Source organism: Zonotrichia albicollis, chromosome 4 (genome assembly GCF_047830755.1).
Source record: "Zonotrichia albicollis isolate bZonAlb1 chromosome 4, bZonAlb1.hap1, whole genome shotgun sequence".
NCBI lineage: Eukaryota > Metazoa > Chordata > Aves > Passeriformes > Passerellidae > Zonotrichia > Zonotrichia albicollis.
Window position 1 is genome coordinate 70,794,650 of NC_133822.1, and position 19,117 is coordinate 70,813,766.

Consider the following 19,117-nt stretch of genomic DNA (forward strand, 5'->3'; position numbering starts at 1 on the left):
CATAGCAATTGATTTATAGCATCCAGCTACAAGGAACTTGCTTTGAACTGTTTGTTGGCACATATAAATTCATTTGGCACTTTGGGCTGGTTCTTTGTAGCCAGGTAGGCACGTGGAGTTGGAGCTGTGGAATTCAGTGCCAAGGCCAAGGGAAGGCCAGAATAATTTCAGAGACCACACCATTCTTTTTCCACTAATAAAGCATTCAAATGCAAGTCTGTGGAAGGTCAAAACCCACAGATTTCTGTGGAATTGCACATGAACTGCAAGCTCAGTGTGTAGAAATAACCTTACTGAGTCCTTGCTTGGCCTTGGCAGACAACCATGGCTTCTGTGATAGAATAGTGCATCTGCTTCTGGAAAGCCAGGGCATCTGTGCTTTCATTCTCCTGTCTTCCCACACCAGGAGGGGTGAAGTAGGATTGATTCCACATTTTCTTAGTGAAAAGAAAGTAGGGAGGAAAAAGGATAAAAGAACCCTACTTGGTTTTGAGCAGATCTAAGCATAATCCCCAGTTAAATATTTGAGTCTGTGTGAATCCAAATGCTAGACTGGGATTTAAGGCAAAATGCAACCACTTGAAATGTAGAATTTTGATCTACTCAGGGGTAAGCCTGTTGAATTCAGCTCAGGCTGGGGAAAACACATGGAAGCTTTTTTGTAGCTGTAGTTTTACATTATAAACCTTTTGGAGCAATTTCTTTGCCATCTGTGAAAAATTACCCAGACTTCCATACCAAAATATTCTCCCACTGCTAACATTGACAGATACAATTTTAACAACTTAAAAGTAATTTTTTTTAAAGGCTAGCTAAAGCAAGCCTCAAGTCAGCAGCTGAAGTTGCATTGCCTCTGTTTTTAATCTCAGGCTTGGAGCTGTCTAGACAGGTTATCCTCTTTGGGTTGCACTGATTATGTGCTTTGTGCCTTGTTCTCCTCTTGCATCAGATGGGAGGGTTTGCTCAGGGGCTCAGTCTCAAGCCTGTGGCTTTGCCCTCTGGGTGATACAACCTTAGGTACACTGTAAATGTCAAAGCCCAATGATAATACCATCAATACATGGAAAGACAAACTGCTGCTGATTTAAATCTTGCACTCCTAGAACCAATTATTTATTCTTGGCAGGTTTACTTCTGTTATTATTGTTGTTGTGAATTTTTTTCTTTTTTCTTTTTTTTTTTTTTTTGAGGTGTTTCTTTGAATGCCAGGAGTTGGCAACACCAGATGTGTGAATTTCAAGTAGGGATCCTGGTTCTCGCAGCATAAATCCCAGAAATATTGTTTTCATGGAAGAACAAGCACTAAACAAAACCACAAGAAAATAAGAGGTAGTCAGGCTGCTAGAATTAATCTCTGAAGGAGGTCTCTGGCTCTCTCTGGTACAGGAACAACTTGATCAAAGAAGTTGCAAACTAGTCTTGCTTTTCTGCCTTTCCCTGAGAGCTCTCAGCCTGTGAAACACGAAGGAAAAAATACTGTGGAGTTAAGAACTGAAAATACCAGATATTACAGTTTTCATGGGGGGTAAAATAATTATAAACTGTGGTGTGGTCTAGTAAACAAAAAGGCAACTCTTAAAGTAAGCTTGAACTTTTCATTAATTAGCATGAATCTGTTTTGAAATTCCTGTAGAAAACAAGTGCTTCTCCTGACAGCTGGTTTGAAATTAATAAAAAGGAAAGTGTTTTCAGCTGGCAGTGGCTTAACACACTCATGATAGATGAAAACAAGGTTAAATTGCTCCTTTCTCTCTACCACTAATAAATGAAATATTGAAAATTAAATGCTGTAGCTTAGGAAATAAAAAGTGCTAGGCAAAACTATCGATATAGTGGTAAGTAATGGTACTTGCTGAAATAGGCAAGTATGGTTAATACAATACACATTTGGAAAAGCTTAGGCAGTACCCAAAATTATTCTTCAGTTGTAGCCTTTAAGAATATATTGTGTTGAGGAATATATTATCCTGTTTCTGCAAGATAAAAGAGTCTTGATTTAATCACCTCATTTTGGGGATTCAAATGACATTGAGGCTTTTTTGGAAATCCTCTTGCCCTGATACCCTTTCCAATCTCATCCTCCTTCTGCTCTACTTCACCTTTCCTCATGAAAGGATGACAGAGGCTTTATTCCTCAGGGGGTAAGGAGTGGAGTATGTGGAGTATCAGAAAACACACAGCAGGATCCATCCTCTGCTGCAGAGAGCCTGATCTCTGAAAATCAGATACCTGTGGGCTCTGGCTGACAGTGAATTGCAGCCTGAAATAATTGCTCTTGATTGATGTTAACTCTCCAGTAGAATACAAGACATAACTTTATTGCAAATATGAGGATCTTATGGATAACAAGGGAAATAGGTGAAAAGTAAAATACTAGATTTTTACCTCAACAAAGTCTTTATTCCTGTCTTGTAGAGTGCAGAACCCTTCCAAGTTTTGGAATTATGAGTATCTTGTGAATAACAAGGGAAATAGGTGAAAATTAAAATACTAGATTTTACCTCAACAAAGTCTTTATTCTTGCCTTGCAGAGTGCAGAGCCTTTCCAAGTCGCTGTCAGAGAGGACAATTGTATCATTGTGTCCCTGGAGGCATCGGACGTGGTGAGCTCATCCTCTGTCTACGTTGTGAAGATAGCTGGAGAATCCAAGAACTACTTTTTCCAGTTCGACGAGTTCAATAGCACTTTACCTGCCCCTGTGGTTTTTAATGCCAAATACCATGGCCTGTATTACATAGTGACTCTCTTGGTGGTCAACTCAAATATGGTTTCCAAGTCAGCGAGATCAATCACTGTGCTAACCAGTAAGTGACATCTAATTCTTTTCTTCTCTTTCATGTCTGTGTGTGTGGCTTTTTATTTCCCTCCATGAGTTCTTCTTGTGAAGAAGGTTGGGTTGGATTTTTTCAATGGGTCCTGGTTTTGTGTAGGATGCAATCCTGTGTGAGAGCAGTAGGGAAGAAGTTTTGACAAGGTGTGGGTGAAAATTCACAAGGTGTGGGCAGAAAGAAAGGAAAGACTTTAAGTTTCCCCTGGCTGGCCCTTCCTGAACACTGAGGTGTAACAGAGAGAGAACTGGGGATTTCTCTGGTTTTGCCCCAACAGAGAGACAACCACATTTGTGGCAAAGAAAGGGCAGTCCTGCAGGCAGCATTGAATGGTGCTGCACTAAGCTCCAAAAGTAGGCTGTAAATTGTGACTGAAGACTAAATTCCCTCCGTTTGGAAGGGAAACGATCCAATCTCCTCCGTGATATTTTCCATCAGGCAGGCTGATGAGTGCTGGCTCTCTTGTAGCAGCCTTTGCTCCTGAGTTCACCTTCTGGAGCACAAGGCTACAGAGCTGAAAGTAAATTTGGAATGAAAAGGCAGGGTGCTGGGATGGGATTTTTAAGGTGTTTCAATACCCTTCAGATTTTGAGAAGAGTTCTTAAAACTCCTGTTGTGACCACTGGTTTCTCCTAAAAACATGCATGAGGTGGTATTTTGTTTGTTGTTGGGCTTTTTCCCCCTGCTATCGGTATTGTCCACTGCCTGTTTTTCATAATTTATGACTATCAATTAACTTGATTTTTTTGGCAGATAATAATTAGGATAGATCTATATTTTTCTTTTTGCCCTGTGCTCTCTGACTGTTTAACATTCTTGGTTTAATTAATCATGCAAAGACATGTAACCATCTAAATTATTCCATCTATATCTTACACGTGAAAGAATGGCACATGGCAATTAGCTTCCACTACCAAATTAATTCCTGCTCTAACTCCATTGGTGTCAGGAGAGCTTTACCAGTGGCAGATTGACCCCATTCATTAGGCTGCCACAAAATAAATCAGTCAGGATAGCCGGTGATGCCAATGTGGTTATTCCCAAGGCAGTGCTCCCAAGAGTTTTTTGGGATCTCCTGGAGACTGCAAAGGAAATCCAGCTTTTCAATGTGTGCTGGAGGTCTGAGTTTCACACAGAGCTGTGTGTACCCAAAAAGTGCTCATCAAAACAAGACCAAGGTGCCTCAAAGACATAGCCTGCTTAGAAATTCAGTGAGAGTCATGAAAGACCTCTGCTTTCTGGTGGTAAATCCTGATGGCATTTCCTTCCTCCTGTTCATGTCTCCCATCAATATGCTACCTCTAAGGGAATTGGCAAGAAAAGGCAAGAGAAGAACACATTTAAGAGAAGACTTTTTTTTTTTATCCCTTAAAGGTTTCTGACCAGAAAAGCATTGAAAAACTGACAAAATATACATTGTATACATTATATATAGGCATACATATGTGTAACTCTTCATATAAGTATATGGGCATAAATATGTACATATAAAAATACAAAATCATATCATATAAATATAGCTGTAACATAGAATCATAGTATCATTTAGGTTGGAAAAGATAATCAATATCAACCATTAACCCAACACTGTCAGGTTCGCCACCAGTGAACTCCACGTGTTCGCACATGTCCCCACGTGCCACCTCCACATATTCTTTGAACACTTCCAGGGATGGCAACTCAGCCACTTCCCTGGGCAGCCTATTGCAATGCCTGATCACCTTTTCGGTGAAGTTTTTCCTCATATTCAATGTAAACCTTCAGATTTTTTCAGGCACAATTTGTCCTTAACAAAGCCATCCAGTCTGTCTTGGATCACCTCCTTACATTGCATATCAGCATGTCATCCATGCAGATATTCATGTGGATGTATAAGTTCCTTTTGAGCATTCCATTGTTCATTTGGTCTTTTTCTACAAGACTGCACACTTCTGCTTGTCTCTGATTTGGAGAATTTCAGGATTTTCTCATGTTAATCAAAGATACCATAAGCTGTAGAATTTCCTCATTTAGGCTCTGTGGTCCAGATTGTTGCAGTGAAAAGGATGAGCTATTTGAAAACTCTTAAATAAGAAACCCGTAACATTGAATTTTATCACAAAATGGCCCTTTTTGCTTCTGATTCTGTAGTAAAGTTGTGTTCAGCAAATTTGTCTCAGTGTATCTCTGAAGGAGAAAAATGGAAACCCTGACTGCTTTTTAAAGATCCTTGCAATGGTTTTGAGAAGAATAATTGTGAGAATCTCACCTTCCTGGCTGAATGCCTATAAGTGCAATTGTGCTGTGCCTGTCAAAGTCTCAAAGTCACCCCTTCCAGTCTGGGCAATGTTAAAGTGGTTCTGGTATCTCACACAGCTGTTTCAGGCTTGCTTTCCTCTGCTCTTGGAGCTTTGGCTGTTCAATAGGGATGAAGTAACTCTGGAATTTGTATAATTTATTTAGTATTTGAAATACTTGACTGAAAATTCCACTTCATTACTAATTGGTTTTAAAATAGTTTATGAAATAAATGAAGAGCACACCTGTAAAATCAGTGATTGATATTCTCACTCACTCATCCTACATTTTCCCAGCTTGAAGCCTTATTTTATTCTTCCCAGGGTGAGTCATACCCATATAACATCTTCTTTTTTTTTCCATATGCACTGTCAGCTTTACGTTGTGAAGGAAAAAAATGTTTATACATTTGTAGGAATGGGGAAGGCAGTACATTGCAAAGCTATTGTATGCTGCAGGAAAAAATGTGTCTCTGCTGGGAATTGGAGAAATCTGGATCTGAGGAGCTCTGATAGTAATTAAGAGCAGCTCTGCCTGGTTTTTATTTTAGCTGATGATTAGGAGTTCTGAGTGGTAAAATGTCTCATTGTTTCAAAAGCTGATGGTTCCCTGCATACACGGCTGTGAAATATATTCCCTTTAGGGGGAGTTCTGCCTCTGTGTCTCCTACAAAAATATTCTCCTGGAGAGGCCAACAGCTGCTGCTGGGACTCTGATCTCCAGCCCTCAGAGAGTAATTGGCATTACACCCAGTTAATGCTCTGCTGTCATTGTGCCAGATGCTGCAGGAAGTGATTCAGCAGGTCCAATCCTTTCCTTGGCTTGTTAATGGATCAGGATTCTTTAACTCTGGGCTTCAGAGGGTTTTTTTTCCTTAATGAAATGTGAAACTTTAGCCCTTCATGTTTTTCTTTCTTAAAGGATGATGTGAAATACCTTTAAAAAGGCTGGTTATCCGTGGCAGCCCTAACTTTGAAATGTAACTCACACCAGCATCTAGGTCCATTAGGGCTCATCTTCTCTCAGCGAATAAACCATGTTATCATCTTTTTAGGGTGAAAAAACTTCTCCATCAGAATCAAAGAATCAGAAAGAACTGCAGCCTGCTGTAATTTGCATTGTAAGGAGGATCTAAACAATTGGCCTAAATCTGTTCAAGAGCAGTAGTTATGCCTTTGTTCTTGTGACAACATTATTTTTTAGGTTGTGTCATCTTTTTATTTATCACCTTATGTGGCCATGTAGAAATTGCATTATATGTCATCATTGCTCAGGTATATTTTCACTTACATTCCCCCTTCATAAGCACAATATCACTATTGCCTATCATAAACTTGAACATTGTGTTCCCAAAGTATTGAACAAGAGCGTCTTTAATCTCAAAGATGGTTTCTTTTTAACAAGAGATAAAGCATCCTAAAGTTTACAGCATAATGGAAGCTTTACCCTGGCTATGCCTTACTCCCAGTAATGGTACAGCTACATAAATAGTGTCATCCTGGGGAGAAAATTACATAATTCACAACTTCTTCCTGTAAATAAAGTGAATTACCCTTGAGGGTTTGGTCACTCCATTAATGGGACATCTTTTTTATAGAAGTCACAATATGGAGGTAAATAACGATTAATCTGGGTTCCAATGTGAGAAGCAAGAGATCTCAGTCCCACATGTAATGCTGTATTCAAAGCCACAACAATAATCAATTCAGTTTGTAGAGTGACCCAATCTGCACATATTACAAACAAATTGATTTAGATTGAAATATGGTACTTATTTTCACAGCACTTCTTTTTGTCTCCCTGAATTGCAAATATTAATGTGTCTGACACAAACTGAATGCATTAATGAAGGATTTAGCATTCAGAATTTTCCAGGGCATTGGAGGAAGATGTTAGGCACATTTATTATGCTGTCTTGATGCTTGTGTAATGCAAGTTATATGCTAAATGCAAAATGCTGGAAAGTCCAGGATAAACAGAGAAGTTGAGTTTCCTGTAAAGAGACAAAATGGGAAAGCAGTTGCTACAGAAGCAGCAGATTTTGAGACACAATGAAAAATGGCAAATTCAGGTCTTGATGCTGCAATCTTGTCTATGTGTGTATAATATAATCTCCAAGGCTAAAAATAAAGAGATTGTAAGTGAAGAGGTACTTTAAACTATTAAAAGGGACAGTGAAATGCTCTAAATCCCTTCTTCAAGTAATATGACTTCACCATAGTAGAGGGCTTTTATAAAGCTCTAAGTATTAAATTTCTGTGATTCCACTTTATTTAGGTTATTTCTTGACAGCCATCGAAATCTGTGACAAGCTGAATCCTAAACACTGAAAATAGTAAAATTAAAAAGACCAGACTGTTTATGCTCTGAATTATAAATATAGATAGTAAAGAGTGGCATTTTACATATTCTTTAATTTTAATAGCCCTAGGAGCAGTTAGTAAGTGAAAGACAGAGCATGATGGTTATCTGCTGAGCGTTCTTTTAATTTCACAGTGTGCAAATAGCTTTTGATGTGAAGATTTGGTGCTGAAGGAAGTAAGATAATGGGAGGATCTTTAAATTGCATTATGCCACTCATGCAGCTCTGCTAACATCTGCCACGAGCAAGGAGAGGATAGAGAGAGGAAGATAGCGACGCGAAAGAGAGGCTGTGGTGATTACCACTTAATTCAATTGTTGCTTAATTAAATCAAAGCATCAGGAGGAAAAATCATCTGGATTAAAAACGAATATAGCTTCCATCCTTTATTTGATTTGTTGTAGGAAGGAATACATGGGGGTAATTGAATCACTGGCACAAGGAAGTTTCAGTAATTCTTTCAGAAATGAGGAGACCTCGGATGTGAATGAGATAGCAGCAGAAAGCCCAGGGCACACCCACCAGTGTGGGAGATGCCTGCACATGAGCACTGTGCTATTTTAGAGTTTGTTATTGACATTTAAACCACTCTGCTGTGCTGTTTGAGCTGTGATATGAACCCTCTGGCCATGTGGGGAGTCATTTCCACTCTTTATTTCGGAATGAGCGATGGGAAGAGCGTTGGCAGAAAGAAGAGGGTAGGCTTTGTTTCCTGTGCTCTGCTCCACTCCTGCTGATTTCTGGGCTATCATGAAATGTCAGCAGAATTTTCACAGATCCCATCACTGAAGTGCCTGTTGGTATCTGTGGAACACGGAGTTTCTCTTTGTAAGAGGTTAATGTACAGATATATTGATATATATATCTGATGGAGATAATGCCATGAGAAATAGTTTAATAATCTCACACTATTGCATTTCCATGTTCTGGCAAAGTTAGAAATGATGACACTGGTTTTGGTGAGAGATTTTGTTTACATCTATGGTTTTATTCCCAATTGGTTTTTCTTCTCTGTTTCTCATCACATCTAGAAACTTGAAATTGTAGTGAAAATAGTCTGCTGGTCATTGGGATTTAGTTTTCTCTTTCACTGCAGTGTTGCTTTTAGAACTTTGATTAACTTCACCTCCTGTGGGATAATTCCACTTTTGATAGTGGTCTTCCCATTTGATCTGCTCTTTCTCTTGCCCATTGTGACTGTGTTCTTTGGGGAAAAATATTTTATTGTTTTTTCTCCAGGGCCTACAGCAGCAGAATTTTGGACTCAAACAGGTCCTGTAGGGCTGTGCTAATCAACAGCCTGAATTTTGCAATCTGATCCCTGCAGTGTGCAAGAACTAAATCAATATGCTAATCTTTATGAGGATGTAGGCATAATTATATGAACTATCTCTATTAAAATATGTTACTATGACAAATTTCAGCTAACAGTATAACCTTGCTTGGACCTCTTAACCACAGGATAATTGGGTTGCTGTCAATTTTTTCTTGCTGAGGAGAGCATTGAACAAAAGGTGTTCTTTTAGTTTTTCTTGGGGTTTTTTAATGAATAGAGAAGGCCGAATAAAAAAGTGACTCTTAAAAAGTGAGTCAGCAGCAGTGAACTGTCATGGCTTTCCTCAGCTGATGGAGCTGCACTGGTCTGGATTTCAGATCACAGGACACAGGGTATTTTTCTTAATTTTTGTTGCTGACTCTGACTTCAGAGAGCAGCAGCTCCTGACTTAGCTCCTTCCTGCGTACAGGCTTTCCCTGTGCCCTCCAATAAATCACTTTATTTGTATTTTATTTTTTATTTGTAAAATAATGACAGTGGTGCTGTTTATTTTGTAGAAGTTTGGTGTGGATAAACAGATAAGGATGGTGGCCCTCTCACATGATGGGAATGGGGACTGTAGAACTAGCCATGAAATAAAGAAATGTGTAGGTACCAAAATAGGAAATCTTTATTCATGTAGCTTCCTTTGGCCATTACACTGATTATTTTCTCAGCTCATCTTGAAAGCTCTACATTTATGCTGAAGTCACAAACAGTTTCTAGTGTTGTGCTGGTTTTGTCTGGGCACTTCTACGTGATTGACAAGTATTACAGATGAAAATGTTTCTGAGGTGATGACTGTGAGTGCCTAAATAATAGCTTTTTTTAAAATGTCAAATATGGAAATTTTGCTGTTAAAGCATAAATGTTAAGAAAATACATTCTTTAAAGAGGGGTATATAGAAATCCTGGGTTTGACAATATCCCAGGTATCTTTGCCCCGCATCTCAGTGAAATCCCAATTATCATCTGGTAGATCTAAGAGTGCCTGTGCCATACTTACAAAAGCATTTATTTTCATTGAGTTTTTTAATGTGCAGAGAACTCATTTTACCTATTAATTTGCCCCTTTCTTCCTTTTTTCCCCCTTTTGTTTCTATATTCTTTAGAACCACTTCCTGTGAGCAATGTTTCTATCTATGACTACAAGCCATCTCCAGAAACAGGAGTGTTGTTTGAAATTCAGTACCCAGAGAAGTACAATGTTTTTACCAGGGTCAATATAAGCTACTGGGAAGGAAAAGACTACAGAACAATGCTCTACAAAGGTAGGTGGAAACTATTTCACCAAAATTTAATGCTAACTCTGCTAGAAACATCCAAAACAGTGGCCTTAGATGGGGGTTTTGACATGTATTTATATAACATATATATAATGATTATATATATACACACATATATATGTGTGTGTGAATGTGTCTATATATATATATATATAATATCATATATATAATAGTATATATAATATATTAAATATATTTTATATTAATATATTATATATATTTTTATATAATATATATCATGTATATAATATATAAAAATTATATGTATAATGGTTATATATAATATATGTAATATATAATATATATATTATATATTTATTATAGAAATATTTTTATATATATATAGTCATTATATATATTATATATATAATGATTTGTGCTTCTGGTAATGTGCTTTTAAATTGTGTAATAAGGGATGGGTCTTTGAATTCAGCTGGTGGTTCACTTGGGATTTTTAAATTCCAAGAATCCGAGTTCTAGTGATGCTTCCCTTCTTTTGGATTTTAGAGAAAGACATTGGATTTTTGTATTCAGTCTGAAATTAGCCAGGGAAGACATCCCCAGTCATTGGTGCTTTTGTGTCAGTTCAAAGCAATACAAAAGCTCCCAGGCTCTCCCCTCTGGCCAAGGATCCCTCTTTGGTCTGTGGATGATAGGAAAGCTCTGGGATGTCCCAGAGGAGGGAAACCCATTCAATAAACCTGATTGTTGGCACAGGATCAAGCCTGGTGGTTCTGTGTCACCCTGCAGTGACACAGTGCTGTGCTGTACAGTACATCAATGCAGTATTCAGTGTGTCCCTGAGCTAATAAACCCTGCTGCAAAATAGAAATTTCAATGCTCCTAAAAAAATCTAATCAAGGGCAATCAATCTAACAGTCTAGACAGTCAGCCTGAGCAAACATTCTTTAGAATGATCTAAACAAGAGCAAATTCTGCTTTCTTTATTTGTTCATAACTGAGCCCCTTCATATATTTCTTCACAACTTTTGCCCTGCAGTATAGCTTAAGCACAGTATCTGTCTCAGAGATATAAATGGGACTATAAATGTCCTGTGGGAAGCACCCTAAGAAGTGAGGAATCCACCCACGTACCTTGTGGACCCTGAAACCCCAATGGTTTAACATCACATAATGGCAGTCAAATCCAAAATCAAATCAAAATTAAATCCAAAATCAAAACCTTTGGGCAATCCAGTAAGTGCTGAATTGAATTTTAGGCACTGAATTGAATTTTAGGTACTGAATTAAGGATCCCTGTCTTCTGACTGGTCACTGGAAGCTCTCTTTAAGTCAGCAGAGGGAGATAGACACCTCCAGAGGGAAGTCAGAGTATTTGGGAGTCTCTTTGCTCCAATACAAGGTGGGGCTAGAAATCCTCTCCTCAGTGCTGTAAAGTGCCAGAAGTTAGGAAGGATAAAATCTGGATCACGGCAGAAAATACAGGTGACCTCTTTGCAGAGAACAAAAAGGACACCAGCAGTAATTTGTCTCTTCCACAGCTAATAGATGGTTCTGGGGGCTGTAACGCTAAAACTGCTGATAAATAAAAGAGTCAGCCTAAATTAGGAGATTCACTAATCAGCTTGCACACAGCCCTGAGCAAGTTCTCTTCAGCCCTCGTGTGTGGTGGATGTGAGCTGAGCCCTCAGCACCACTCGATTGTTCCTTTGAGCATCTCCCACCAGCGCTGGGCCTCAGTCAGCAAAACTCCAAAGAGGTTTTGCGTGCAGCAGTTAAAGGTCTGCAGGAGCTGTCAGATGCTCTTTGAGATATTCCCTGTCACATGGAGCAGGTTGCCAGATTCACTTCCCTTGCCAGTGAAAAGCAGCTCATGTGTTTCTTGTGCTGGGCCTTTTTTTTTGTTTTTTGGTCTTTCTTTTTTCTGGTAGCAAAGTGGCTTTGACAGCCAGGAAAAGTGTTGGCAAACTGAATTATTACAATTTCATGTCTCAGAGCAGGCTGAAAAATGTTTAAACATCTAAAGCATTGCCCATTCACCATGTGCAGTCACATCATCAGAAAGTGAACATTTGATGCATTATCTCCTCTTTTTTTCCTTTCCTTCATTTGCAGATTTCTTCAAAGGTAAAACAGTTTTCAATCACTGGCTGCCAGGCATATGCTACAGCAACATCACATTTCAGTTGGTATCAGAAGCCACCTTCAACAAGAGCACGCTGGTGGAGTACAGTGGGGTCCAGCACGAGCCCAAGCAGCACAGAACAGGTGATGAAAATTCTTATACATAATTTCTTCCAAATCTGTATTGCCGCTTTTCTTGCTGCTGTATGGAGGGGACTGACTCAGAAGCCTCAGAAAAGAAAGGTAAACAATAATTTTCTGATTGTCTGGAATGTGGTTTGGAGGTTGCTTGCAAACAGGTGCATCTTTGATTGGTTCCATGTGGATTGTTTCTATTTGATGGTCAATCACAGGTCTAGCTGTGTCAGGACTCTGGTCAGTCACAAGATTTTATTATTCATTCTTTTCTAGCTTTCTGATGTCTCCCTACTTTCTCTTTCTTTAATATAGTTTTAATATATAATTTTCTTTTAATATTATATAATAAAATAATAAATCAGCATTCTGAAACGTGGAGTCAAGATTCTCATCTCTCCCCTCGTCCTGGGGACCCTCAAACACCACCGCATGCAAAGAATGAATTTTTATGCCACAGGAATATCTGCACTGAGCAGACTATTGATCTGTCTCTGTTGATCTGTGTCCTTGTGCAGTGAATCACAGCTGAACTGCTCGAGAAGCCCTTCCTCACTGTGCACTTTTCCATCACAGAGAAGAATGTCATAGCTGCCCGACTTGGCGGCCACTCTGTGCCCTGAAGCATGAACTTTTAATTTCCAAGACAGCAATGTTGCAGAGGCTGAAAATTGCATTTGTTCAGGGTCCAGAACTAATTTAATTTGGTCCTGGGATGGTGCCCAAAACTTTTTTGTTAATCTCTTGGACCGCAGACATTTATCAGGGTCCAAAGTGAAATGTACCAGCGATAAAATCAAAAGGCCAAATCTTCAGATGAATACACTGGTGCTGGTCCATTGCCTTGGACAGAACTAAGCCAACTGATGCCAGCTGAGTTCTGTCCTGAAGATCCTAAATACAGTTGTTCAGATATTGAACCACAACCAACAGGTTCCCTTTTATTTTTTCCTGCTGCCCTCCCATGCCTCATTTTTCACATGAGCTGCAATGAGAATGCAGAGTCTGGTTTTCTATTAGTTGCTGTGACTGGGATGGGAGTTGAACAAATTAGTGTGCTGTAAAGTGCCAGCTTAAAGGGTGCCAGGCACAATTATTTGCAGAGGTTACTCATACTTAAGGGTGTGTAAGGAGAGGCAGACAAGCAATTACAGTGAGACAGACAAAATGCTGTGTGTTCACCTCCTGCCATCAGCTGAAGTAACTTCTTTGCGTGCCAGACTCTTGTCTTGTGGAGACCCAAATCTTAAGATCAAGCTTTCACAAATATTAAATTTTAAACTGATGTTTAATGCTTGTGAAAAGGTGGCTGCTAAAAGCATATGAAAAGCCCTACAGCAAGGTTATTTTTTTAAAATATGAGCTATGGCATATATTCATTTTGCATATGTTTCAATTCTTGTCTACAGAGGTGGGCTTTTTTTTCCATGACCAAGAACTTCCTGGAAGACACAACAAAGATTCACAGTTAAAAATTCACACTGTAGTAGCCTTGCTGTTACAATAGCACTGAAATTTGATTTACCGTGACTTCGCACCTACTTTACATCCTGGCATTCTTTATTGTGATTATGCTGTGAATTTATCTGTGAATTTATTCGTCTTGATCCCTCTACAGTCACTTCTGGTATATGTATGGGAATAGGCAAGAGAAGGGAGGATCTTAGTGAGAAGTTGTTATTTCAAGCAATCTCTAGAAGAATGGTATTTGTTTGGGGAATAAATGCATTTAAAGGTGCAAGCAATCCCTAGAAGAATGGTATTTATCTGGGGAATTAATACATTAAAAGGTGCACAGAACACACCCATTAAAAGCCTGCCCCTTGCTTCTCTTCTAGTTCCTTACCCACCCCGAAACATTTCTGTCCAGATCATCCCAATCAACAGGAACAACTGGGAAGAGCACAGCGGGAATTTCGCCGAGGAATCCTTCATCGGCCCGCAGGAAATCATGAGGAAAGAGAAATCCAGCCATCCCTCTGAGAGCCCAACTGCACCCCCAGCAGCCAACTCCTCTGCAGGCTGGCTGGATGAGCCGTCCAACAGCACCGAGGATGGAGCCAGCTCGCAGCCGTCCTGGTGGTCCAGCGAGGCCGAGTCCTCCGAGGGCGAGGAGGAGTTTGTCCGGGCAGCTTCCAGGGATTTTGAAGCCCCTGATGCCAGCACGGGGTCTGGCAGGCCCACAGCAGAGCCCCCTCCCTTCCTGCCTGTGCAGATGGTGCTGACCTGGCTGCCCCCAAAGCCCCCTACTGCCTTTGATGGATTCCACATCAATATTGAGAGGGAAGGTAAAGCAGAGCCTCGTGCCTTTCTCGTCCTCCTTTTCTGTAATTCCACTGGTGGTTGTGTCCTCTATGAATTATTAATTATCTGGTACTGTGCTTCAGAGTATTGCTGGATGGGGTCTGTGTACAAATCACGAACAGCTGGGAACATGTTTTGAGCTGTTTTATTTTCCAGCATCAGTCTCATTACATGATTATGACAATGGGAAGGTGCCAGCAGCTCACATCCCAGGCAGCAGACCAATGTTACAACTTACTCTGAAAGTTTTTTGACCAATCACACAAAGCAAAAGCACATTGACCGTAGTTCTATCCAACTACTATAAGCACACATACCTTTGGTTAAAACAGTGCTTGCTTATTTTGAATACAATACCTGCTTGTATTTAAAACACAATGCACAGAGCTTCATTATTATTAAGCTTAAAACTTCCTAATATCTCACTAGATAAACTTTTCTGCAGCTATTATCCGTACTTTTCTACATTTTACATATTTTTTCTGCTGACCTATCTCATGACTACTGCTCAGCTCTAATCACAGCTCTGCTGTCTTTAAAGCCTGCCTTTTGCAACTTTCCCAAAACCTTCTGATTTTATAAATTCCCACACAGAGGGCTTTGTTAGATCCCAGGGATTTCTTGAGGAGTTTTTACATTGTGCAGCATCTACTTCTGGCTGGGCAAATGTAAACCACAATTTTCAGTTCTCTTTTGTTAAACAAGATTTATGCTGCTGTACATATTGCCACACTGTTTGAATAAAGTCCTTTTGGATACCTTTCAATCCCGCATCTGAAACAGGATTAGCATTTCTGATGTAAATAGTTCTCTTTGTGGCTAGAACCTTTCAAATTTCAATTAATCCACATTTTTTCCCCCTCCTGATTTAGAGAACTCCACAGAACTTTTGACAGTGAGTGAGGACACTCACAAATTTGTTGCTGAACTGAAGGAACCAGGAAAATACAAGTTGTCTGTAACAACATTCAGCTCCTCTGGCTCTTGTGAAGTTCGGGGAAGTCAATCAGCAAAAACACTCAGCTTTTACATCAGTAAGTATCTCACCAAACTCAGCTTTTTCTCCCTGAGCAACACAGGTTTAATGTGCAGTTTGACCACTGGGATATTTCTGGCACCTGCTGATGTATCACAAGGGTCTGGTCTTCTGGAATTCCCTGTGCCAGAGAAGGAAATGCAGTGCAAATATGTTAATATATTGCATTGGTTGTGCCATATTGGCAGTTTTAGGAAAGCAAGTGATGCGGTGGAGTCAGTGTTCAGAAGTGAAATTGAGTTTCCCTTTTGCATCTCTCACAGTGAGAATTTAACTCCAAGAATTAATTTGGTGGTTGTAGAGAGCTTTGGAAATATTTAACTTTCCTATTCCTGGAGTACTTACTGTGTTAGGGATGAAGGGCATCCCAGGCTGAGAGTGTGGGAATTGCACAATTAAACACTGAACTCTGAAATTGAATGGTCTCTGAGAGAACACAGAGCAAATTATAGCAGATGAAGTGGTTCAGCCTGCTAAATTCAAAGGAGAAAAAGTAATTTATTATTTCCCTGTAGAATCCCAGGCTTTCTTAACTCGAGATTTAGTAAAAGGCAAAGTAATAATACACTACTGTGTAAACTAATACCATGACTGACAATTGGATCAGCAAGTTAGACAGGTGTTGGTGAATTCAGATCATTATCCTTCTAATGGCTGTGGTCACCTTTGCACCTTTTTCTGCAAAAGGAAATAGATATAGCCTACAGAATGCCCATGGAATGAGACAGGGGAATACTTGCAGCACTGCACAATTTTGCATGTGAAAAGATAATGCTTTCCCAAATCATGAGTGCTGCAACAAGACACAGTAGCCAAAGCTGGCAGAAAAAAATCCTATTAAAAGGAAATGTAGTCAAGCACTTCAGTATATTATGAATAAAAATTGTGCCTTTTGTAGCTCATAACCTTTACAAATAATAGGTATTTAAACTTGAATTCATCATAATGCTAGACTGCATGTAGCAATTCCACTATTGCTCCCATTTTTAACAACTTTATAGTGGAAAGAGACAATAATTGGAAAACATCCAGAAAACAGCATGTGAGAGAGAAGGTCTCTGCTCTTTTATTTTCACTGTCTTCTGTTTTTCTCTAGGAATAGTTGGACAGCTTTATTATATGAAAAGCATTAAAGTAAATAAAGATATATGTAGCATTGCTATTAGTACCAATTGTTGTTCCATTTTGCAAGGTGTGACACATTTTATTTTCATTAAGCAGTATTTAATGCTTAAAGTGTCCACCATGCTAACTGTGGACCTGAGAGAAATGAGGACATGTTAACCCAAAGTTTAGGGGTGTGGATGGCCAGATTAAGGATGAATTTTATTATGGGTAAAGTATTAAGGTGTTAGAGGAAGGCAATGGCGTTTTAATTTTAGGTGTAACACATAAGCAACTTTGGGTTTTGTCAGTTAGTTTTTCAGGCTTTTACAACAAAATGAGGGTTCTTGGCAGTCATCTTAGTTATTCTGTCAAATGCAAGGTCCTTAGTATTTTAGATAGTTTCTGTATGTATTCCTGGTAGAATGCCAAATTGGAGATATGAACAAATGCTCTTAGGTTGAAATTGCTTTTCTGTCCCCCTTCCTGAGTCTGATCAAGTAGGCTTTTGTGTGGGGACTCAGCTCTGGGTTATGACATGAGGCATCTCTGCTGCCTTAATGCCAGTGCTGAAACAGTTTCTGAATAGTGAGAGCTACATGTACATCCTCTGTGTCCAGAGAATGATCTAATGATCAAATTCCTCTTTTTTACCTCAGTGGGTGTGGGTCTGCTGCTTTAAATAAATATTGCCCACAGTATCAGTCCTGTATTTTCCTTGTAATGCTTGGTTGGTGAATCATCCTGTCAAATTACCGGCTTTAGGTTACATACTTTTGTTACATCCAGATAGCGGTCAAATCTGATAGCCTGACCTTAAACCACATTCTTGCTCTGGCATTTGTTTTATTTTATCAATAAATGTAAATTAGCATTAGAGTGGCATGGAGGAAGGAATGTCAAGGAGGGAGAGGTCACAAGTATTGCTTAAAAGTGACAAGAAAAATGAGCTATTTTAATGAAATACAAAATTTTGACCAAGTCTAGCTGAAGTTATTTTCCAAACTGTTCTTTTATCTATATTTAAAGCTGTTTCTCAACCAAGTGCTCCAAAAAGAATGAGATTCTTCACTGTGGTGACCTCTATGAACTTGATTTTATGCTTTGAGGCTATGGTGTGCTTGGAGGGTGTGTCAGTGTGTGGAGAGGTGAAAAAAAATCTGTGTGCTTATCCCTTAATATTGGTCAATGATCTGTACATTATTGGCTGCCCGTGCTTTTCAGCATTCCCTTGGAGCAAATCTGATCCTGCTGGGTGGTTTCTGGTGAGCAGCAGAGAATAATGCCCTCTGAATTGTCAGACAGGCACGTTCCTCTTGTCACGGGCTCTGCTGCAGGTGCTGTGGGGATGGACATCTGCCAGTCCAGCCTCCCTCACCTGAAAAGGAAGAAATAATAAATAAATAAATAATATTTTGAAAATTTTTATTATATATATATTAATATATTATAATATGTTATTAATAATAAATAATTAAATAATTATAAAAGGGAATAAAGGGAACAAATAATTATTAAAGGGGAAAAAGGGGAATAAATAATGTGCCTCAAATGGATGGAGTGGCTTGCTCACCTGTGCCTTTGGGCCATGTCCCAGGCCCCACAGGGGAGTGGATAGAGGAGCTCACTGAGAAGCCCCAGCATGTGACAGTGACAGTGCTGAGCTCCACTACTGCCCTGACCTCCTGGACAGCATCACACGAGAGCAGTGGCAACAGCACCATCGTGTCTGTGCTCTCCCTCACCTGCCAGAAGCAAAAGGAGAGCCAAAGGCTGGAAAAACACTACTGCACTGAGGTAAGGAGCAGAAGCTGGAGCGTTTTCCAATCCAGTAAAAATAATCACGCTGCTGTTTAGAACCCCTGTGCCCCAGGGCTCTCTGAGGCTGCAGGGGACAGTGGCAGCTGCTCCCTCCTGCAGCCCAGAGGGAGGGATGTGCTGGTGCTGAGTGCAGGGGAGAGCCCGGCAGTGAGAATGTGCAGTTCACCATAGCTTTGTTAAAGTGCTGTTCCTGCTGGACTTGCTGTGGCTTCACTCAGGCATGTGCTGCAGTGCATCTGTAATAAGCAAAGTGCTCACATGCGTGGTTATCATCAAAGCAGCATAAATTATTTCTTAGCTGTCCCACATTTGAGTACAGAGCCTGACTGTAAATGTTCTGGAGGTTTTGAGATGATCAGAAGCCAGCTTGTCTTTTCATCCATAGGAAAAGGTGTCAGCACTGAGAAACAAACAGCAATTCACTTGTATGGACAAGTCCTTTATGGGATGTGTTTGGACAAGTCCTTTATGGGATGTGTTTATAACCATCACGAATCCTGAACCCCAAAATCTGACAATTTTCTGCTGCTTGAAGCCCTTAGTGAGTGCAGGCTCTGTGCCTG

General features: G+C 39.7%; 1 protein-coding gene across 3 annotated transcripts in view; it reads left to right on the forward strand.

Moving 5' to 3' along the window:
* PTPRO (protein tyrosine phosphatase receptor type O) overlaps positions 1-19,117 on the forward strand; it is a 140,646-nt gene that overhangs the window by 75,384 nt on the left and 46,145 nt on the right. For all 3 annotated transcript variants that reach the window (XM_026790369.2, XM_014275920.3, XM_005481871.4), the window contains exons 2-7: positions 2,532-2,805; positions 9,896-10,054; positions 12,146-12,298; positions 14,128-14,577; positions 15,466-15,627; positions 18,331-18,530. In XM_026790369.2, the coding sequence (XP_026646170.2) occupies positions 2,532-2,805; positions 9,896-10,054; positions 12,146-12,298; positions 14,128-14,577; positions 15,466-15,627; positions 18,331-18,530 (1,398 nt within the window). The remainder of the gene's footprint in view (positions 1-2,531; positions 2,806-9,895; positions 10,055-12,145; positions 12,299-14,127; positions 14,578-15,465; positions 15,628-18,330; positions 18,531-19,117) is intronic.